General features: G+C 47.4%; 1 protein-coding gene across 6 annotated transcripts in view; it reads right to left on the bottom strand.

The window, feature by feature from the left end:
- Window positions 1–4,585: 4,585 nt before the first annotated feature.
- Window positions 4,586–23,436, bottom strand: part of ABTB2 (ankyrin repeat and BTB domain containing 2) — a 156,008-nt gene continuing 137,157 nt past the window's right edge. For all 6 annotated transcript variants that reach the window (XM_056353165.1, XM_056353167.1, XM_056353164.1 and 3 more), the window contains 13 exons: window positions 22,968–23,133; window positions 19,497–19,586; window positions 18,928–19,029; window positions 16,829–16,925; window positions 15,488–15,623; window positions 13,413–13,639; window positions 12,653–12,831; window positions 11,609–11,714; window positions 11,404–11,506; window positions 10,705–10,795; window positions 9,068–9,136; window positions 8,151–8,264; window positions 4,586–6,870 (listed from right to left, as the gene is read on the bottom strand). In XM_056353165.1, the coding sequence (XP_056209140.1) occupies window positions 6,673–6,870; window positions 8,151–8,264; window positions 9,068–9,136; window positions 10,705–10,795; window positions 11,404–11,506; window positions 11,609–11,714; window positions 12,653–12,831; window positions 13,413–13,639; window positions 15,488–15,623; window positions 16,829–16,925; window positions 18,928–19,029; window positions 19,497–19,586; window positions 22,968–23,133 (1,678 nt within the window). In that variant the 3' untranslated portion in view covers window positions 4,586–6,672. The remainder of the gene's footprint in view (window positions 6,871–8,150; window positions 8,265–9,067; window positions 9,137–10,704; window positions 10,796–11,403; window positions 11,507–11,608; window positions 11,715–12,652; window positions 12,832–13,412; window positions 13,640–15,487; window positions 15,624–16,828; window positions 16,926–18,927; window positions 19,030–19,496; window positions 19,587–22,967; window positions 23,134–23,436) is intronic.

Here is a 23,436-nt window from a genome sequence, read left to right as displayed (position 1 = left end):
TGGCTGGGTGAGAGAGCCGTTCGGACAAACGAGCTGCGTTGCTGGGCCTCGATGCTGTTTGCTAGCCCGGGGGGTCTGCACCGTCAAAACCCCATTTCCCACAGATACCTGCAGGACTGTGGTTTTCTAATGTCTTGCTTAGCTCAATGCAGAAACCTTTTGAGTTGGGCACGTTTGCCTGAGGGATGGTTAATGTAGTAAAAGGGTGTTTTTTGTGGATTGTCCCAAGCCAGTCCTGCCCTTCAGCCATTTGAGGAAGGGACACCACAGGCGTGCTTCCCATGGTGGGCAGGTACAGAACTGTTACATGGTTACTGAGTCACTGGCTTGCCCACTTCATATGCTCTGCTTGGCAAGATTGAACTGTGGTTTAACAGGCTGCAAGTCAAAGCTTTAAATGCTTTTAGAGTCCTTTTAAAGTGTGTTGAAACTTTGCACTAATAAAGCAGCCGTCGTTATTTCAGATTCTCTGGCCTGTGCAGATTGCTGGTTTGCTCACCCAGGTGGTAGTGTTTTACTTGCTCTGGGTCTTACTAATAGGCGACAGTATCAGAAAGCCTTTTTTTATTGCACATTACTTCTTAAGCTAAGAAAATGCTGATTGAACTTCCTTAAAATGTAGAAGTGGTGCAAATTACAATGCGTGTCTCAGGAGGGCCGTTAAACTCTAGTTCCGCTAATAGGTTCAAAACTAAGGTTTAAGAGAAGTTTTATTACAGAACACCCATATGCTTTTAGGGCTCAGAAATTGGTTTGTGTTTTTTAAGGGCTAAGTTGAGAATCAAAAAGCTAAGAAGTTCAAATAAAGTTCATATTTATACAAAAAATATGTCAAAGTTTCTGTTTATTTATAAGGCCCTGCTAAACAGCTACGAAATTATGAATTCGACTGTCCTCTGCTGGGACTGTGCCCCAGCTGAGACCTGCGCGTGGCTGTGATGAAGCTGGTCCTGTGTGAGCCTTACATCAGGCTGAGGTTTCTGGTGGTTTCAGGGATAAGGTCTCCCGCTAGCAGGCAGCAGTCCTAACGGCTTTGACACCTGATGTACTGGCACTGTCTGGGGGGGAGCACGTTGGAACCATTGGTGACAACAGGCTAGGGAGGAGCCGATCTGTGACAGTATCTATAGACCAGCGAGACCTCTTGTATGTAAATCAAGGTGCAGGATAGTAGGCAAAATGAAACTGTATTCTTCAAGCACATCCGAATTTTACTGCCTAGCTGAGATATTTCTAGAGCTGTCTCCACTGTGTGCTACAGGCTGTGGCAATTCTTGCTCTGTTGTCTGTAAACTGGGTATGCTGTAGTTGTTGTAAAATGCTGGGAGGATTTGAGCTGCATGTGTGCCCCTCTGTTTCTGAGTGGGAGTTGTATTTAAGGGGAATTTTTCTATTTCTACAGAAAACATGTGTATTCAGTTGAACCGTTCTTGTTCAGGTTTTCCGTGTACATTTTATGATTCCTGGCAGCTTTTTGGATCCCTCTGCCTGTCTATTGCTCTTTGAATAGCAAAGTGGAAAAAAGCCCTCAGATACTAAAAAAAGCGAGAGATGTGGATTTTTATTTTTATTTTTTTAACAAGTCTAGTCAAACCACATTTTCCTCTGCCTGTGCTTTCCATCAGTGAAGCTGGGTTAAAATTCCAGCTAGAGTAAGGGCTAGTTGAATGCAATCCAGCAACAAGGCAAGAGCGCGCGTCTTTCTGTAGCCAGAAGTGCACTGGAAATGCCATGTGGTGTCGGACCTGAGAAGACAGCGATCTTGTATCTGGATTGTAGTTTGGGGCTGGTTTTGAGCCCGTTTCCCTCTGACTAGAGCAGGTTTCTGGTCTTTGTACCCAGATCCCCTGCAGATGGGGCTGTGAATGCTTGAAGGAGCCTGGTGTCCTGCTAATTGCAGTGCACCATCTAACCGCAGGCAAGCCAGCTTGGCCATCCTGTCCATGCCTCCTCCGTTCCTAGTCGCGGGGCGGGGACGACAGGTCTTTACAGAACCCAATAACCATGTACGTTGGTGTCTCAGGCCCCGGGCCCCGTTTCAAACCTAAGAGGTCAGATCTGTGGCCTTTTTTTGGTGCTCCCCAGATCGCTGCTCTGTCACATTGCTGCGGGTTCACGCTCTCCTCCTCTCCAGTGCCCGTGTGAGCTCGCTTGCCTGCAGTGGTGCAGTGCTGCGGCTAATTGGAGGAAAATGGGAGAGCCACGTATAGCTGAGCGGCTCTCTGCAGGTGGTGGGTAGATGTGACCTAGTTGTCAGTGGAATCATCCCGCTTGCTTGGAGCCCCGTGAGCTATTTTGACAGCTGGAGTGAGCTGACCTTCGAGGCTTATCTGGGAGAAAGTAAAACCGGTGAAGCTGAGGATCTTCCCTGCTGCTGTACTTCCAGGAGGGTCTTGCCTCCCACAGCTGTGTGAGGGAGAAGGGAGCTGTCTGGAAAGCAAAGGTGGCTGTACTGGATAAGGGCAAGGCATAGAAGGGGCAGAAGGAAGTTATGTCTCTTCCATTTGGCCATCGTGATAGTCCCTTGGGATTTTTTTTGCTTCCACAGCTGGATTTTGGTTTGTCTGTGTCACTACTGCTTCCCTACGTAGCCTGTGAATCACAAGCCTGTCTCTTGATAAGGAAGGGCCCTAAAGCTGCACGCGCCTCGTGGTGTGCGTTTTCTAACGACTGCTTTCTGCTGGTGGGCGTGTGAGGGACACCGGTAGCCGCCAGCCCGAGCTGCGCACGGAGGCGGGAGCGTTGGGTGAGATGCTGTGCTCGGTTTAGTAAGCTGCCCATCCGGTGAGCGTGTTGGTGAAGTGATGAGCTTTGGCTGCCCCCCGTGAGGGTAGCGCCGTAGCTGAGCAGTTGACCCGCCTGCTCCCCTTCCAGTTAGCAACAGCCGGAGTATGGGCAGCGCTGAAGTGACTCCAGCTCTGGGGCTGCCTGTTGCTGCTAGCCAGGCTTTTTTCCCTGCCGTGATTTTCTCATCATATGACAGAAAACTTTTTTTTGCCCCTCTTTTCTTGAGCAAATAGTGCTGAGTGCAGTATTCTCTTTCTGTGGATTAGTGGATCCCTTACACTCAAAACCTGCCCTTCGGGGAGGCAGATCCAGCTTTTGCATCCTCCCCTCTGCCACAGGCAGCGGCGACAGCAGCTTGCTGCCCCGGCTCCTCAGGGGAGTCGCCACTCTCCTTTTTTTTTTTCCCTCGAGTCGCCCTGGCTGTCTCTGCTGCGGCAGGTGCAGGAAGCCATCTCTGGTCGCTGGGGCAGCATTTGGTGAGGGCAAAGGGCCAGTTAGCAGCGGTGCTGCATTAGCCGGTGCTTGCCTGCTGTGCAAAGGCTTATTATAAAGCAAAGAGGGTTTTATTTTAGGCTGGAAGTCGTCAAGTGTGTTCAGACAGATGTGTGAGCTCTGTTCGTTTCCTCTGCTCCCTGAAGTAATTGCGGACAGCAAAGTTCTGTGCTTCCCCAGCGCTGGGCAAGCGCTGCAGTGTTACTCGCTAGGACTCCAAGGGCAGCACTGCATTTCTATTGAATCTACTTGTTAAAGTGTTCCAAAGGGAATCTTGGTATTCCATGGTTTGTGAGAACAAGTCGGTGTTTGTACTGGGGGGTTTCCAAGCATGCTGGCACGATGGCACGATGCAAGAGAAAGCACCCCTCTTGTGCCATTCCCAGCAGCCCTCTCTGGGGTGGTGTAAACGAAAGGCTAAGAAATACCCGTGACGGTAATTTATTATAGAACGGGATTTCTAGTCTTGCTACACCAGACTGGTACGCTGCGCGGCTCCCTTTGTTCAGGTGTGCGATGGGGAGTTCAAGGGAAGAAGCAGGCAGAGGTTCTGTACGGGTTCTGGCAGTATTAATGGTTTCCTCTAAATGTGCTCGGCCTTCTAAGGAAGTATTTGAGTCCTGCAGAGGCACCAAATTCAGAGTTTCAGCTCAGCCATTATCCCCAGACTCGGTGGGGGTCTGCAAGATTTATGGGGTCAACTTAGGGGAAGGAAAAAAAAAATAGTTCTAGGTCAGATTCTTGCTCTTAAACCTTTATACTTCTTACCTCATAGATAAATGCACGCCCTCACTTCCCAGACTGTCGCACGCCTGCGTCTGTGTGGCTGTCGGAGTGTTCTTAAATACTCTCTGCTCTGACACGAATCCTGCTGCGGCTACAGCAAAGTTCCAGACAGAGCCATCGTGGCCCCTGGGGTTCCGAGGTGACGCGGGAGGAAGCAGGACCTGCTTTTGTACGTTCTGTCTGTTGGCACTTGGGAGGGGGCGAATCAGATGTTTAACTTCTGAGGGCTGCCTGAACACCTCTGGGTTAAAGCAACGGTTAACCTTCACTGTCTCCTCTGCTGCAGGGAAGCGTCCTAGAATTAGGGGGTTTCTTGGATGCTACCATCTGCTGCTTTTCGATAGAACGCAGGTAACCTTGCTTCAGCCAGGGAAACCACGAGTTAAACTTACTAAGTCAAAAAATGAGCCTAGAAGGGGAAATGAATGCCGCTTTAGCCCTTGTTTTAAAGCACAAAATCAGGTATATGTACCAAAACGAATTTAAGATGGTAAAACTGCAACAGCCTTTTCCGTAGAAGTGTCTTTAAATACGGTTTTTCTCATTGTTAGAAAAGCAGAATAAATAACAGCAGCTGTGTATTTTAAAATTACGTTGTTAATAAAATCCTGGTACATTTACATAAATGACAACATTAATGTACAATTAACAAAGCATTGTAATATTACAGCAACAAAAGAGGACCTGCATATTTGTACAGATAGCTGGAGCAGCTACTTGAAAATACTTTCCAAGATAAAGCTTTTTGTAATATTTTTCAGGCAGGTCAGTGACAATTTTGAACCCCCTGTATGGCTTTCTCATAATAAATAGGGTTATTTTCGCTGGTGATCTTCCGAAGTGGGGGCGTGCCTAAAGGAAGGCTGGGGGTGCCCTGACCAACTGTCTGTCAGCTTGCTGAGTGCAGGCTAGAAACGTTTATCCTTGCGTGCGGTTTGCCTCTCATCTAACTCCTGTAGGAATGAGGCGATGTCAAATTTTGATGGATTTTCTGGGAGATCCCTTCATCTGCCTAAACCGTGTCTATGTTGTGCTTTGGAGCTCGGGCCCAGCTGAGCCTCCTTCTTCCAGTGTGTTTAGTTACCATATTAATTGTTGAATTTCTAAGAAGCAGTAGTTCTCCACTGAGAACTTGGCTTCCTCCTCTCCTTCACCCACCTGTACCGGATGAAAGCATCTTAGCAAATGTTCTTGGTGAGCGCTAACAGAGAGCTGAAGGTCTTTTCCTTAAAGCTGTTGGTAAGAGCAGGGTATGCATTTTTACACAACTAACTGCCTTCCTAGGGCTGGGATTATTTAAAAGGAAGAACCACACACACAAAACACTGCTTCAGACCCAAAACTGTAGGGTGAACTGTCTCCTTTTAGTTCTCCTCGGGCAGCTAGAAGGCAGCCTCCAGTGAGTCCTTCAGGACCAGAACCATCTGTCTGCTGCCAACACGGGAAGAACGTGAATGGTGACCGACCCAGTGGAGGCATCTTGTTTAAGTGCCGCCGCCTAAATGTTAGGCTGCAGCCTGCCAGGGGAACTGGTCAGGTGGGTGCTGTGCCCAGTCCCCCCAGGGCAGCCTGGCTGGGGCTGTGGAAGGGAGACTCGAGCTGCTAATCCCAGCTGGCACCAGGCAAAGAACAAACTCTCCAGCTGTGCGCTCCTCAGGGTCTTAGGGAGACTTTTATTGCTATTTGTTGCTATCGGACTGTTTTTCAGCACAGTGCTAGCTCCTGCTACACCTGAGTCTTTAGTGTCAGGTCTCTCAGAAAGAGGTTTTTATGGTGAAAGTCATGGGGACTATCAAACCTCCGTGGTGAAAGGGCAGATGGTCTTTTTTTCCCCTCAAAATGGATCCAGATTAACAACTAGCACAGTGAAACGTATTAAAAAAAAAACAAAACCAAAAAAACAATTCTCCCCTCCCTGCCCCACGTCTGTTCTTCATAGTAGGTTTAAAGAGGGAGTAAATTCAGATTTAGTATTAGTTTCTACTCAGCTTTGAGCATCTACAAAATCTCTCTCAAGGTGCCAGCAGTTTGGGGGAGGACTTAGGTCAGACCCTCCCGACAGGCACAGACACTGGTGGTTATTACTAGAGCGAAGCATTTGCGCGCGCCAGCCTTTGCTCAGACGGGTGCCTTGCTGTGCGGGCGGTGTCCGCGGGGTTAGAGAACTCCTTCTACGCAGCCATTTGACGCGTAAAACATTATGCGTATGAACTAGGTGGCTGTTAGGGCGTGTAGGCAGACGCTTAAAGACTACATATGAGGTGCTGGGTCTAGGTAAATTGTCTCGCTTCTCTACAGCCCTGCGTTGTGGTTGTTCAAAGGGCAGCGCTGACAGTCTCTTGGGTTCAGGGTCTTCACTTGCGTCCTCAGTTCTTGTTTGCGCTGTGACAGTGTTTCTGTGTCAGTAGTAGCACAGAGAAGCCAGCTCCCCCTCCGTCAGCATCAGCGGGACGAGGCACAGCACGCTTGCCTAGGGGGTATCTCTTGGAGGGGACTTTCAGCAACATCCAGAAGGCAAACAGGAAAGCTGCTGCTCTGCCTGACGACGCATCCCCGTGCAGTTTGAACCAGTTGAACCAGTGCTCCTGCCACTGCCTTGTTCCTGCTTCACACCCTGGAGGTGACGTACACAGAGTGCAGGCGGCTGGCCAGGGCTGTCTGCAAGTCCCGCAGAGGGTCCAGGCCTTGCACTTTGCTGTTCCTGCTGTAGATCAGCTGTTTGAATGAGTCCTGCTCTAGGAGAGAGCTCATGTGTTTGAGGAAGAAGCCTTCGCAAAAAGAGGCTAGTTCAGGCGCGTTGTGAATCTGCAGAGAGAGGAGAACCAGTTAGCCTTTTCTGTATGCCGCAGACCTCAGGGGCGTGCCTGAGCTGCTCCTCATTGCTAATGCTTTTCCCTTTAATATTTTCTAAGACAGAAGGAGGATGGCAGGAAAAGCACTGAATGCAGGACCTCGGCAGAGGCATTCAGGCTCTTTTAATTCCTTCCCCTGCTGGCCTGCTGTTGGCAGAGCTGCTGGCCTGCACTCCAGTCCCTTCCCCTTAAAGGAGCAGAGCAACTGGCTGACGAAGCGGCCAAGATACCTGTTTAGCTGTGCAAGCCAGGAGTTCGTGTGCCGCGACATAAAACTCTGCGCTGCCAGATGGTGCGCTCCGCTCGAGGCGGTAAGAGTGTGGTGCATGGGATGTGAGCTTAACCCCTAGAAAAGGGAGCTGAACGTAGGAAAACAAGGATATTGCGCTTCTAAAGCACATTAGGTGGATTTCTGGCTGTGATCTGGTTCCCTTTGCTTCAGAACCAGCTCAGTAAGGGGAGAACAATGAAACCCAAGTTCAGTATTAAGAAGCACTGTGCGTGCATGCGCACCCCCTGTTTCTGAGAATTTTGTGCAAATAGTAATTTAAGCAAATTTAGTAAAGGCCAGTAGGCAACGCTCCCTTCCCCCTCTCTACCATTGTGCACCGTTAAATTTTACGTCCTGACAGAAACCAGTCCAAGTTCCATGGAAAAGAATGACCCAGTGCCAGAGTCAGGAACTGAAAAGGATCAGTGTGACACTGCACGCCAGTAAACATGCACACCATTATCAGCCCCTTTGTCTTTCTGCTTGTCTTCAAGGGATCTGGTCCTGCAAACATCCAGTAGTTATGATTTTCTTGATAATGTGGGTTATTCGCTACAGAGGTGAATATCTGCGTCGAACAGTAGAGTTTGTGCTAGGAAAGGGTTTACTACTTAGCTGCTGTGCTACAATCAATTGCCCCTGCTGCTCTGAGGATTTGAGTCTCTTAGGCTTTGCTGGTGTTGCACACACTTACCAGCCTGCTAAGACACCTCTCCCCTGCTCTGTAGGGATCTTGCAGCAATTTCATACATGACTGGTTTAGACAAGAAAACGTATTGGGGCTGTGTAGGACTTCCCAGACTGGAACTGGAATACATCTCACTCGTGGCTGCAGTCAGGGTAGGGTTACCAGCATCACGGTGCCTGCTCTGGGCCTGTTGTATTTAGTTCCCAAAAGGAGGCTGCAGAAAGCACACGCGCTGCTTCATTGTGATTCTGAAACAAGGCAGTTTGGCACCTACCTTTGCATATTTATAGATGTTAACGGAGTTCTCCGTGTTGATCGTCTGGGCACAGAGGATTTCACAGTGTCTCTGGAGGCCATCCAGTTGGAACAGGCTGGCAGCCGACAAGAGCTATCAGGGCAAGAGAGAAGCAATTTGAGATCATGAGCCCCGAGAGGCTCAGGGAAGGCACACAGAGCTGATGAGTTCCCCTCTGAACGATCCCCGGCTCCCTGCTCCAACGGCCAAGTCCTCACACCAGACCAGAGAGGCCACTCGGTGCCTCGCTGACACGACAGGCAGATTTCCCCTCTTAGCAAAGCATATTGGTGCTACCTCCTGTCACCCTAACACGAGCCCTAGAGCGCTCAAAGCCCCCTTTCCTCTCCTGAGGAAAAAAAAAATAGTTGTGTGTAATCTTTAGCTTCAAGCTTTAATTTCACGGACTGCTTGTAACTGAGCAGCGTTATTGAACAAGGGCCTGTTTGTGCTGTGGAAGCGCTCTAAGTCCAACCTGAGCGGTACCAGCAGCTGCTCTGCAGAAGGTCAGCTTGAAATCGGTTATTTCTCTACAATTGCAGCCCCTCGGTGTTGGGCTGCTGTGGGCACCAGAGCTGCTGGCTCAGCTGCACCTCTTCTGTGCCCCACTGAATCTCCCTGGACAGAGAGGATGGGCAAAGCAGGCTTCCGCCCAGCGCTGGGCACCAGAAGCACTGTAGTGATTTCCCTCCCTGCCGCCAGCATCTCGGGGATGTAGCAAGACATAACTGGTAGTTCTCAGTTCCAAACAACGGTGTTTTGAAACTTCAAGCTCGTTTCAAAGTGTGAAGTATGCTCCTGGATTGGAAGCTTTGCCGTTGGCTCCTGGCTTTTCCCCTGCAAGCTTTGTTTATGCCTCAGTGCACTTGGCAAGATTTAGAAGAAACCACGCTCACCTCTAGGATGTCAGTGGTGGGAATTTCCATAGATTCTGTTCCTCCATAGTACAAATACTGCATCAGCATCTGAAATGGGAAGAAGGCCGGGCATGAAGCTGTGGTCACTGGAGGCACAAGGGGCTGCGAACGGCTGCGCTCCCCTTCCCGAGCAGACGGGAATTGCGTGGTACGCTGGCTCTCACCTTTACCCTCGGCTTTTTTCCCTAGTGTTGCAAATCTGCTGCTTTCTAATACACTTTTCTTCCTCGGGCTCTGAAAAGGGTCCTGTTGAGGGTTTTAGGCCGGGGGTGACAGTGTGTCTCTGAGCAACACAAACGTCCTTGTGAAACTGTTCCTTGGATCGGGTTTTGTAAAGCCTTGCAGGCTGGTCACACGCAGAGCTGCCAGCTCGCTGGAGCACTGAAACCGCCACACCACCAGCATGTGTGTCTGGGGGACCTCCCAGCCACTTGGCTCCCCTGCTGTGCTTCTAATCAGCTTCCAGCCCCCCCATCAGGGCTAGAGGAAAAGGCCTAATTGTTTGCAGGGAGAGCAAGAGGCAGCTTCGCTCTTTCATCTGCCTGCGCACCCCCCAGCTCAACTGGTACCACCTTATCTAGGGAACTACTGGATTTGGTGTTGGGAAGAGAAGTCATTCCAGTGTCCTGGGTGCTGTGGGAGCAGGTGTGGGACTGCACGCTGTGCTTACCGTTTCTAACAGCAGTGGTAACAAATCTGAGCCTTATGTGTATAACGGAATTACAGGGGAGCAAAGCTGCTTTCCAGCAGAGCCAGGAGCAGCACCCTCCGTGCACCGTAACTGAGACTGCTGTAGAATGCCATCATCTCCTTAATTCCTCTGATTTTGTTTGCTATCAAATTGTTTAATTCCCTGGAGTATCTCACTGGTTTAATTCTTTTTTATTTGTTGCTCTCTTCAGTGAAGCAAAAGTTTATCTTTAGCAACATCTTTGTTCAATATACTCAGTTACATTTTCTTTTTTCTGTCATGGCCTAAGCTGCAGAATGTGGATGTCATCTGTCTGACACAAAACATGCCTAGGCCCTTTCAAGCAGAAGAAAGATGTTTAGAGTCAACTCCATCCCCTCTGCGTGAGATGACAGTATTGCTGACCGGCAGCTTTGCCCCTTCTCTCTGCTTACAGAGGAAAAGGAAAAGCTTCAGTGCTGTAGTGAAACAGTTACCACATATATGGAAACATCATAAAAGCAAAGTGGGATTCTCAGTTCTGAGCCCTTCCTGAAAGGGACACGGCTGACTTACGGTCACCTGACCTGAATTAACGTGGAGCCTGGCAGTCCACCTGCTGTAAATAAGTTTACTTCATGCTTAGCACGGCATGAAAACGGTGCCATAAAAAGTATAAAAATGGTGTCTTAAAAGTCTAAGACTGCTTTCTCTTGCTGTATGGAGGAGTCAGCTGCCTAGTAAGAAAATAAGAATATAGGCTGGAGGTTTCTGTTTTAAGGTTGGTCCTACTGAAAAGTTTGGACAAAGATCAGAACACTCCCGAAATACAGGTGCACTGAAACAAACTCCATCTCTGCTTGTAAATTACCTGTTATATTGGGCCTTGGCTTAGACTTAGCTTCCAAGTACATGAAAAGATGAAAAGGTAGAGTAAGTTACATACCTTGAAAATATTGTATTTCATATCGCTGATTTCAACAGTCTTGCTGCCGTGGCCGTCGTGCTCTGTTTTATTGGTCATTAGCGTCTTAAACCTGAGAACAGTTTTAATAGATTTCTGTATTAGTGCATCACATACCTGTTACCTGCTGACAAACAGCCTAAGCCAGGGGAAAATAAAGAGCCTTCCCTGCTCTTGAAAACTGAAACATTTCTTTCAATTTAATGACAGTTAGTTTAGAACTTCAGGGACAACTTAACCTGTAAGTTGCTTGGGTCTGATCCAATCCCACCCTGTAATAGTTGCAAAATGCTGTTCCTGTGCCAGTAACAGGGAACGAAACTAATAACTGCCAGTGTACCGGGTCAGGGTGAGAGCTGCAGGCACTGCAGAGCAGTGAGCTCCACGGGCAGGAATGGAAAGGCAGGGCTGGATATGTACGCCCAGGTTTTTAGGGATGATTCTCGTTGGTTTATGTCAGCAGGGCTCTGGGAATCTCTACCACTTACTAGGAGTGGCTGGAACTACTCTTCTATTATTAACAGTAGCACAGGAGATGTGGGGTTTGGTCCTGCAGACCTGGATTATGGTCTGTAGTCCGTACCCTTGGCAGCTGCCTTCCTGCAGTGACTGAGTGAGAGCCAGTCATGCGCATCAGAGACCAGACCTTCCTTTAACATGTGGCTGTGGAAGGCAACTCACCTGTTAGATGCAGTAACCAGCAGAACTTTGTGTGCATAAAATAGTTTTCCTTCTACTAAGAAAGTCACATCAGACATTTCTTTATTGTTTAGAAAGTGAGGATCTGTTAGGGTAAGAAAAAAAGAGGGTGAATGCTTTTTGAAACTGTGGATGCTTTAAAAAAAAAAAAGTCCCAAGAACTTGACTGTTCAGGTGAGCGCCTTACCGAGCCGAGCTGGCAGTGTCTTTCGGATTTCGGGAATGCTGGGTATGGGACTGCTGCCGTAGCAGTGGGTGAAGATGGAGGCAAGCTGCTGATTGATAGAGTCGTTCTGTAAGGAGGACGGAACAGGTATTGTCAGTCAGCACTTGGCATCGAACAGGTTTCAGACACGCTGTAATAGTTCATCAGGCTTACAGCAACTGCGCTCTGCAGGAATTCTCTCAGCGACAGTTTACGGGACAGCCTTCCTCGAGGGAGAAAGGCCGTCAGCCAAAGCTCACCCTTCGCCTCTCTGTAACAGGTGAGCCCTCAGGCGTGTTCTCAGCAAGATTTGATTCACGACACGAGCTGAATGTCAGATTGGGTTTAGTAGCCAGTTCTCTCTCTTGCTTTTCGTTTAACGGACTGTTACAATCTTAAGTTGCAGTGACCAGTTAAGGGAGGTACTGAGAGGAGCTGTGTACACTCCTCAGCTTCCCCCGCCTTGTGTGTTACAGATGTGTCCCGCCTGCAGTCAGAGGGCAGGCATCCCCCTCTAACACGGAAGGCAGCAGCTTCGGGGGGGAGAACACAGTAGAGACTGGGTGAGCTTATCTGCAAAATGGGACAGCCACGCTATAATGCCATGGATCAAATCTGGTCTAGACATGCCTCGCAAAGCAATGTAAAAACAGTCATAGGAACCTTTAAATAAAATGTAGAAGGAAAATGTCACTGAACAAAAACATTGTTCAGAAAACTCCTAGAAGACACTCTTGAGAGAACCTGAACCCCCCAGTACTGTATTGGTAACTCTTCCTGTCACATTCACATGGTTTCAAAAGGCGGTTGCTGGGTTGGACGTTAACAGAATAGCTTTCCCTTCTATTGAAACAAATGCCTTCGCTGCGAGGGCCGCATATGAGTTTAGATAAACGCTGCTGGGAACATTTTCATGCGAAAACTCTTTAGGGCCCCTGCATAGGCATTCCCTTGTTCTTGTGCGCTACCTCCTACAACAGCAAAACCCAAACATGACCTTGATACTGTTACAAAACTAATAATTACTTTGCTGGTTTTAAGGATGTCAAACATGAGCTGCAACCCTTCGTTAACCAGTTCTTCATTATAGTCCTCCTCTTTAATGGTGACAAATTCCCGTAAGAGGGTCTGTACGACTGAGTAACGAGACTGGTAGAAGGTTGTCCGCAGTGACTCGATCCACACGTGGAGTTTCCATGGGACTCCTGTAGCGACAGCAAAAAGGACAGTGAAAGATGGTCATTGCTGAAGCACCTGTGAGTAGACTGTCCTGCTGCTATTACTAACACCTTGCAGCACCGAAGCATATCTTTACCTACATCCTAACAGCAGATACATTTTTTGTCTTGATATGAAAGATGACTGAACTGGGTCGTTGACAGATTGATTTATCTGCAGCAAAGGATTGGTACCGGGACCCTAAGCTGGAACTGTAGCTGACTTGTTGAGGACCAGAGACTCCCTGTTGTGTACTTAGCTTCATGATTAGTCAGAACTACAAAATAAATCTGAACTGTGCTTGTTAGAATATATAACCATACACAAACATGGCATGAAGTCTTTTCTCCTGGTTACCAGATCAGTAGGGATTTGGAAAAAAAAAATTAGAAAACCTAAATTGTAAGGAGCCTTAAACACTTTTGTATCTAATTTAGACAGGTGGTTCCCATAAGCTTGGGACAGCTTTGCAGATGGAGTTACATATTCTTCTCCAAGTGAAAGGGGCAGAGGAAAAATTTTTTTTTACACCTTAAATGTGCACAATGATTAAAACCAAACGCCCTACCAAGTGCCCTGAGCTCCATGGTGATGTCCACGTAGCCGTGCTCAGCACTGTAATACATGGCCTCCTGCAGAGCCTTCGTCCTTGTTTTACACAGCCTGACTTGCCCCTCGCTGGAGCTGCCCTGGCTGGAGGTGTCACTCTCCACTCCCTCGGCTAAAATCTCCTCCAGTGAGAGGACGTCTCCCTTCAGTTGCTGCGGCTGGGTCAGCAGCTTGCGCAGAACATTCCTGAGGAAGAAGAAGAGAGAGCTCTTATTAATAAATATCAACAATTCAGACAAGAACTATGGTGATTTGGCTTTAGGGGTCTGGCTTATAAATAATAATCCCCTTCCCAAAGACAGACAGCTGGCAACATGGAGCAGCATTTAAACCGCTTGTTCTTCCCTATCCCACGGGCTAGAAATTGATGCCCTGGTCGCAAGGGCAAAAGCATAGAACATGCTCCTGGCACCTTCGTGGTACCTGGGAATACCTCAGCGCTGGGGCAGGCTGGCTCTGGATCACGGTCTGTGCTTTGGCATAGAAGCACGCGCCCTTCTGCCAGCCACCAGTAGGGTAACATCTTAAAGTGCTGAACTAAGATTTACCCAGACTATCTGTTAGAACTCTTGCCATTTTCCCCAGTGACCATCTTCAAGTACTGTTATGCTGTTTTAGTCAGACCCGCTTCCTCTATCAGTAAATAGAAACCATAAAAAAATGATAGTTCTGCATCCCTAAATCCAGGGAGAATGTTTTTATTTTTTTTTGGTTTGGCATTTCACACAGCCGCTGCAAGCAAGAGGCTTTCTTGTGTCCAGCCAGGTTGGAAAGTTTGTGTTGCTGGCGTCCCTGCAACAGCTGCGGCCATCTGCAGCAGCCATTCCCCAGCCGAGCCCTGGGCTGCGATGCTGAACTGCCGCTAGCCGGTGCTCTCCTGGCACCCGTGCCGCTCAGTGTGACTAAAGCCAGAGAACTCTGTGCTTCAGGCTCCCCCTGCCCTAGCCGCCTGGAGAACAAGCCGTGAGTGTCACGGTTTGCATGGTTAGATGTTGCAGAAGATTGTGGGAGGGGAACAGAATCGGGAACAGAACAGTGTCTGCGTCGTTTTACACTGTAAATAACTGCATGAGGCCGTTCCAGCTCTGCAGAGTTTGGGCCTCATTTGAGCTTGGGGTACTTTTCCCTGGCGTATCCAGATGTGTGATGTACCTGGAGGTGTGCTGGCACCACGGTAAAGCACAGCTGTGTTCAAGCAAGGTAGCTACTATTTCAGGTGCCACTGGAAGGACCAGCTGTGCGGCTGTAAGACCCTGCAGGTATCTCTCAGCCCATCTACACGGGTGGTTTCAGGGCTGTTTTAATTGGCTCGTTATGCTAGCATTTTTTTCTGGGAACAGAAGGATTTCTGGATGAGTTTGTAAGGAATGTCTTGTTTCTAAATTACTACCCTGAAAACGGGGCTGGAAAACCCAGCCTGGCTTTTCAGCATTTTAATGACTGACCTCTTGGTCAGCCATCTAAAAAACCAGAGATGCAGCCAACCAAATCCTGCTGCAGATTATTTTTGCCACCTTAACGCAATTAGATTCTGTCTGAGAACACAAACTACAATCTCATAACCTACCCACAACTGGAACTCGGCCTGCTCGTATATGGCCTACAACCAGCTCCTGCTCACTCCTAGTGCTACAGAGCTAGACCAGTAAATGAGACAATTAAGAAAAATCAAACAAAGATCTCTCTGTTGTATTTTGTGCTTTTGACTAAAATATAACCCCTTTGATAAAAGTTACAGTTGCTGAATAATGAAAGTGTTGCATAATTTTTTCTCAAAGGGATGTAACAGAGAGCAACTACCAGTGTAAAGTATCTTTCCGTTCCCCAGAGTGCCTAAAAGGCACCGCCTGCCTCAGAATTGGGATGGTCTGAGACAAACAAACAATGGCTGGCTGCTGTCAGAAGAGTCTTACACCATCCGCTGACCTGCACACCCAAGGGTTTGCGCTAAGGCAGCTAACAAAGTCACGCAGGAATACCTACAGTGATAGCCTCCAGCAAAGAAACCTGTTCTGAACGCGAGCGGAGCTTTACCTGTGCCCATGTGCAGCTGAGTGACTGAAGCAGTTCATGTCTTCGTGAAGCGAAGACGACATACCGTTGACTTCCAACATACTCAGGAGAGGATCAGCACCCCTGCTTAGCAATAAGCTGACCAACTCATAGTTCCCTAGGAAAAAATGGCCAGAAACACACTGATGAGTCCATGTCTGTTACCTCTTTGAAAGCACTCTAACTTCTGTTACCAACTATGGCTTTCAGAGCATCCTGCAAGCACGCTTGGGCTTCCTAACCCCCCGGGACAGCAGCCGAATCACGGAGCACACACATTACTGATCACCCACATGTAACTACAGGTAGAATGGAAAGAGAATTAAACTGGTCTGGTGCCTTCACTACACACCAGCAGAGACGTATGCAAGCAGTTTAACTAGGATCAGAGCCTCGGCTGCTCAGTTGGTAGATGAGGCCAGAAGGGAGCTGCTCTGTGCTCCGCTTGCTGACCGCAGCTTCATAAACCTGTCCTGCTGACAAAGGGTATTGGTGTTCAGCCAGGCCCCCTTCCACTGCTTCCATTAGGTGTATCTGAGTGGTGGCAAGAGACCCAGACCCATGAGTGTCACTGGGAAGGGTGTCGGCTGTTTTTTATCCCTTCCATAAAGTTTGGAGCAGAGCAAGCCTGAGACTTGTCTTCATAAATGCTCAAAAACAAAGCAGAGAGAGATTAAGGGAAAGAGCAAAACCAGAGGTGAAACGTGTTGAAAAACAACAGGTACTTTTAGGCTAGCACAGACTTGTCCACAGAATGCTAATCTCATCTCATGACAGTTAGGTAGAAGAAATGCAGAATTTTACTTGTATTTAATGAATTAATAAAACAACTTTCTTTATATAGCAGTTATTTTTCCCCAGGCTGAATTTAAACTTGCTAATTTTTGCATCTGGAAGTTACTTAGATCCACGACATGCCTGGACTAGACAGTAGCTGGTTTATGTTTCTTGACAGTGCCCTGTGTGAAGGCGCTGTTTCAGCTTTACTACAGAGGCCGCTGGCAGGAGGTAAGTGTTGGGACTAGTTGCAAAAGCAGACGCTCGTTTAGTGCCCGTCAAGCTCTGGCCATGTGACAACAGCTGTTAGTCGCTGCCAACCTGGACGAGGTTCCTACTAGTGTTTTAGAAATGAAAAAAATGCTGACTGTGTAGCAGGCTGTCGCTGTGCTACCTGTTTGGTGGCTTTACCATACCCACAGCACCCTGGAAGGCAGTGCAAAGTGACTCCTAATGCGAGCTACGGGCACCAGACCCACGGTGGATGGGCTGCGGTTATCCTGTGGTACAGGAGATAAAGGGGTGCTGAGGCGGCACGGTGCTTACCTGCTGCTGAAGCCAGCTGAAGAGGAGTCTCGGCGTAGTTGTCTTCTCCACTGTTAACAGCAGAGCCCTCAACGTGGGCACCAGCATCCAAGAGCAGCTGCAACAGACACATGGAAGACAAGGAGTTGAGAAAAGAGCAATTCAGAAAGACAAAACAGAAGAGGCTGTGTGTTAGAAAGTAAAACCAGCAGATTCATAGCGAGGAGTGCGTGCACACAAAGGGACCAGCTCAAAGGCTAAAGCAAAATGTCTATTATAAGGCAAATTTCTCTTGCATTTCCTCGCTCAGCCTAGGGCTAAAGTCTCCACATGAATGTCAATTTGGAGTTTTCTCATTTTCTTCTGCTGTACTGCGCTTTCAATATTGAGTTTATGCTGGAAAGGTGCTCAGCTGGCAGCTTGGAGAACACTTTTTTTTTTTAATCTCCTTTATGAACATGATTTTGCAATTGTAATTTCCCACCACCAAAGAGCCCTGCAATCAGAGCTGCTCTTCCGTGCAGGAAGTCCATCTGATTTAGTTTCAAGCTGTGTGCAGGAAACGGGGTTCCTCCAGGGAATTAGCCCTGGAGGCCACACATACCTCTTGGCCTCAGCCCCCCTGGAGCCAGGCGGCCCAGCAGCTGCACTCATTTGCCACACACAGAACCTGCTTTCACTGAGCGCACCCAGCTGCTCGCAGGGGAAATTTCCCTCCTCCTGGAGGAAGGGGGAAAGGTTACAACATGAGGGGGACCCGTTATAGCCAAGCAGGGCTGGCAGGCAGCACGGGGCACCCATAGCATGACTGGTGGGTGCTGCCCCTGGAGGTTCCTCCCCTGGGTGCAGCAGTCCAGCTGGCTGTACCTGTAAGGGTGGCACAGTTTAAGAGTTTCAGCCATCCCCAATTAGTGATGACCTTGGCCTTGTAACAAACAGCGTATACATTTGCATTTTTAGCATAAAACTTTTTGCAGAGCACAACTGCTGGTTCATGTCTCTCTTCAGGTGACAGCTATTCTATGCAGGTATTGCATGGCAGACCTGCACTGGAAAGGCGGTTTTATACACTGATTTCAGCAAAAGCTGAAATCTGCCCTTTTAATAATAGCTGCTGAATAAAAAAAAAAGTGTCATCTTTAGAAGTTTTAACCAAAATAAAAGAAACAAGCATTGTGGGTAATGCCATCTAACACGAGCAAAGAGCATTTTGATATGCTTGGCTACATCTCCTGGGAGAATCACACTCTTATCTCACATGCAAATTAAGGCTGTCCAACCTCTGTAACACCAGAGGCTGCCCTGGCAATTTGCCAGGTGGAACCTAATCTTTGTAATTATGTAAAAATGTACACAAACAAAAAAAAAAATGAGCGTGTGCAGCCTCCATTTGCTTACTTTTTTCTTCTTCCCCACCCTTTCAGCAGAAGGGAAATTAAATTCACCAGCAATCGACTTATCTGCTGTGATCAGTTTTGAATTCCTCTTGACACTCGGGTAGGATTTTCAGGATTCCACCCCATCCTGCTGCCCTCTGCATTAATTCCACAGAAAAGGGAGCAGGGAGGATGCGAAAAGTTCAACTCCCAGGAGAGATTAAGTCTTGTTCATGCAATTCTCAAGGATTATAAAGGAAGTTACAGATGATTTGCTGCCATTAGAGCAGAAATATTAGAGCAGAAATCAGCATACACTGAATTTTTGCACATGTAAATTTATAAACCAATTAACATCTAATGTCAGGAAGCACCCTGATCAAGCAGTCTACCCATGACCACTCCACATGAAGCACTAGTTCATCTAATATCAAAGAAATTAATTGTGCAGTATTGTTCTGGAAGTGGTAAGCCTTGGACCAACACTGAAACTGAAGGAAAATAAGGAAACGTACTGTGTTTTGTTATCAAGACCTTGCTAGAAATTATGTCATCAATTCACAGGTCCCCAAGAAAAGCATCGGTTATATTCTCCTTATTTTCGAACCATGCAGTTTTTCATGGGTTTTAGAGGGCTGCCACCACAAACTGCAGATGGAGCCCGTGCTGTGCCCCAGAAGCCTGACAGCCAGGGTGCTGCCCAGTGCTGGCAGAGATGCCTGACTGGGGATCTCCTCCGCTTACCTGAACCACAGAGATGTGCCCATGTAACACAGCAAAGGTGAGAGCAGTCCAGTGCCGGCTGTCGGGATGGACCGAAGGGTATCGTGGAGAGGTACTGGGAACCTGGGAGAAAGGATCCGGGTGGTTATTCACCACTGCAGCCTCTCTCTGTCTTAATCTTTAGACTTGTACATAACTGCCTTTTTTCTTCCTAAGTGACAACCCAAGGGAACAGTAACCTACGCCACTCAGAGAACACTGCTAGCACTAGTCACTGTCCAGTCCCCTGGGCCTTTTTAATGGGCCTACTGGTTTCTCCTAGTGGCAGAACTTTCAGGAGGGGGGCCCCCTCACTCCCCCATGCCTATTAGGCTCGCCAATGCCAATCATAATTGGAGCCACTGAGTGTTCCAAGAGGTTTTGAAGGGTTTTTTCCCTCCTCCCAAATCCCTGAAGCAATGATTTCTGAAAGAAGCGCCTTGCTCAGAAGCTTCTGGTACTGAAGCATTCAGTTGCTAGGAGAGATTTCATAACTGCTCTTGTTAGTTTACAGATGAGCAATAACGGGGGTAGGATCCTCTGTTACTCACTGGTATATCTAAATTTGCTCCAGCATCTATCAGCATTTGGACCATGGCTTCATCTCCAGCAGCACAGGCGTACATTAGTGGGGTCATACCCTTCAGGGAGAAGAAGGAAAAAAAAAAGTTACCTTTCTATAACTATCACTGGTGAAACTGTCAGGCACAGTGAGTTTGAATCTTAACGTAAAGAAGAATGTTTGTGAAGGCGTGCCTGTGTGTAGGGACAGCACACGTACATGTTCAAGACATTTTGGTTTCTATGTAGAGTGGACACAATGCATTAGCACTGGAAAATGATGGGGACAAAACATCAGGGGAAAAGACTGCAGGAATACAGAAGGGATCACTGAAAATCCCTGCCACGTCTTGTCCACAATTCTGGAGCTTTCTCAAGGCTGCCAAAAAAAGAAATACCATTTCTTGGATCATTTGTAGCCATATGAACTGAAAGCAGAAAACAACACAAAGATACACAAGATTAATGTATTTGGCAACTTATCCCCATTGCTAAAATCCTATTTGCCACAATATTTCAGCATTTCAATCCCATAAATCTCTCTCTCTCTACTTAACCAGCAAACCATGACAGCTCAGAAATGAGTTATGAGTGAAATGAGTCTTACTTACGGAGTTCATTCCAGAAGTAGCCAAGGATAGAAAAGGAAGGGCCTAGTAAAATCCGTTTCTGCTCACATCCTGCAGCTTCCCCCGCTTTGTTAGTGTGAGCATTTGAATTTTTCACAGGCAGCATCTCTGCTGCTCACTGTGTAGTAATACAGCTTCATCTTTAGAGAGGGACCTTATCGTAAGATACTGTATTATCTGTGTGATACATTATCTCTCACACAGAGCTGTTCTGATCTTGCATCTGCAAAGGCAACTTTTCCAAACAGCCACAATTCCAAGCTTCTTACATTTCAGGCAGTTACACATTTGCAAAGATGTTTTGGGGCCCGGCTGGTGTTGGGTGTTGGTTTTGGGGGGGTGCTTGGGAGGATCCACTCTGATTGTAACAAGTAACCTTAACTGAGAATCCAAAACTCGGGCCTGCAGGCATAAGCCCATGTTTACTGCCCTGGCCAGGCTTCTAAAACTTGTACAGACTCACCTTACCTTACCTTTTTTTTGTTTTGTTTGTTTTGTTTTGTTTTTAACTTTTTGTAACCAATTTTGCATCCGCTGCTTGTTCCCCAGTATGCAAAGGGAAGAAGAGATTGTTTTCCTGAACACCTCAAATCCTGTTTGAGAGTGCTGCCAGGTCCCTGCTAGAGGTGAATACAAGGTCCTGCTCCAAACTCGTGTTCCTGAAGGTACATTCCGAGTTCTCTCTCCAAACCAAAAATCTCTCCATACACATACACGCAGAGGTGGGCCTGGATGCACACCTCAGTGTTGCACGTGCTCCTGTTCAGGAAGTGGCCAAAGTCTGAACCTGGCTCTAAAGCCTGTATGTTAAATTAGTCCAACAGTGCTGACTATCGTAGGATTTGCAACAAAACTTTTGCTGTACTTGCCAGGTGACAGATGGTCACCCTTCTGCGATGCCTCGGAGGTGCCTGCCTACTGTGCAGTGTGTTAAGAAGACTCTCCCATGACCGAAAGAAATCCAGATATATGAACTCAGCTTACCAGGTGCAGCCTTAAATGTTCTATCCTACAACAGGACAGAGAGACCTGCTTTCTGTTGTCATGCCTAAGCCAGTTTTCCCAAGTTTGGGCATCTGGCTTTGGCTTGTTCCTTCACAGGAAAGGCACAACGAGCTAGCTGCAAAGTTCAGATTTGGTTTCCTATTCCAGCTACAGCAGAGCTCACTGCTAAAGCCTGGATTTAACTCTGGGATTGGTAGTGCAGTGGAGGACACTTTTGTAGCTGCAGAGCTGAGTTGCTCCAGAGTCACTTAAGTGGAGAATTTCAGAGCAACAGTGTCTCTCTCCAGGGGGAGCCTGTCTTGCCCTCCATGGGCAGTGCCAAAACACTGCTGTCAGATGTGGGAGCAGCATTCTGCAAAGACGACAGAGCCATCAGCACGCTACAATCCCCCTGTTCACAGTGTGATGACACTAGAGGATGACATCAATAGGATGACAATGAGACCATAAATAAGTGACAGCAGAAACTCCTCAAACTTTCCCAGTAAATTGCCTACAGAATGCTGAGTCTTTATGCACACAAAGGCCAAACGGCTCCCAGTTTGCTGGCTGGCTGAAGAGAGGTAAGAAACTCCCTGCAGTGAGAAGTGATGGTCTTGGCACCAGTGTCTTTGGTGTGAGGACAGTAATGTTCACAATGCAGAATAAGCTGCTTTGAGAGAAGAGGAGGCCTCAAGGCTACAGAAACAGGAACTGCAAAAACTTATGGGAAAAATAATACAGGAAGCGGCAGACCTCCATACTACGAATCTACCACCTTTGCTACTTCAATAAAGTCAATATCAAGGACACCTGCGATGGGATACCCCACTCCTGTGACCATGAAGCTCCTTGTACTGGCTATGTATATAAGGCAGCTACATACCTAGACAGAAGCTTGTGCAGAAGTAGTTTCTGCTCGTATTTGTGTATACATTCACACTTCCTTTAAAACAGCAGGATGGTGGAAAGTACCATGAAAGATGTGCCAGTTTCAGAATCTGGTCTGAAATGCTACTGCAGTAAAATGCTGTCTATGAGAAAACCTCTCTACTTGAATGCAAATCCTTCCTACTGCTAAATATCCTATTGTTTCTGCGATGTGACAGCTCATTCTTGTTGCTGTGACAGCTTTTTTTTTTTAATTAAAAGCTAATTCCATGCATTGAATGATGCCCCAGAGAATAGACTCTGCCGTGACTTGATGGGACTGACAGCAGAAGCAGCTAAAGACTCTCCAGACTACCAAATCCCTATGGTTCAATGTAGCTGAGCAGGGAATAGGTAAAAATGAAAAAAATAGATACATCAGCATGATGAAATTTGAGCAAAGCTAATAATGACTGATACCAGGTGCCAGGCTGTACTGAGAACACGTAACTCGCTTCACAGAGGCAGCCTGAAAGCCATCAGGCAGGAACACCTTTTGGTCACTCATCCCTGACCCAGATGGATTTGGGCTGTTGAACCAGAAGCGAGTGTCGGTGGCAAACACCTCTTAGTTCTGACGTGGCCTCAGCATTAAGCCACCATCAGACCTTCCATCCGCAGCCACGTGTTAACCTGCCTTCCCTCAGTGCCTGAGCAGCCGTCCATGAACAGACCTACATTCCAGCTGGCAAACATTTAGCTCTGGGCTTTGGCTCACTTCTTGGGGGTGGCATGAGAGTGGGGTAGGTGCAGTTTGCAGGCTAATTTTTTTTGTGTTTTAAGGCATACATGTTTAAACTACAACAAAAGCTAGAATTAGAAAAGCCTTGGAGAGGCAACTAACACGACCTTGCGTATTGATTTGCCACATGCAATTTGTTCATGCAAAGAATGTATGTGTGTGGTTAGACAGCTTACCTGATCGTCCATGGTGTTAACCCCGTCAGGTCCCAGTGCATCAATTGCTTGGTTGATCAGATCTGTCCTTCCGCAGTTCAGCATTCGGAAACCCAGATCCTGCTGGAATTTTTCAGTAGCAGCCTTAGCATCCAGTCTCCGGAAGGAACTAAAGCAGCATTCAGGTCTGTGAAAGAGAAAATAATTTCTGGATTTTTTTTAATTTTTTTTTTTCTTAGCTCCATCTCCTACAGAAGTCAGCCATATGAATTTTCATGGTTTTACCTACCATATACTTTCCCCACTGCATTATCATTTCTGAAAAATCTGGCTAACTTCACTCATACTGGAGATGCAAGTTTTAGCTCTTTAGAGACAGACAGTAAATTCATGTAAGCACTGAAGAAAAAATTTTCAAAAGGGGTCCAAGCAGAGAAACCTTATTGGTGCCCTCCTCCAAGGGAAAGGCAGAAAGAAGTCCTTATTCCTT

Source organism: Falco biarmicus, chromosome 10 (assembly GCF_023638135.1).
Source record: "Falco biarmicus isolate bFalBia1 chromosome 10, bFalBia1.pri, whole genome shotgun sequence".
Classification (NCBI taxonomy): Eukaryota; Metazoa; Chordata; class Aves; order Falconiformes; family Falconidae; genus Falco; species Falco biarmicus.
This window is presented reverse-complemented; position numbering and strand designations above follow the sequence as displayed.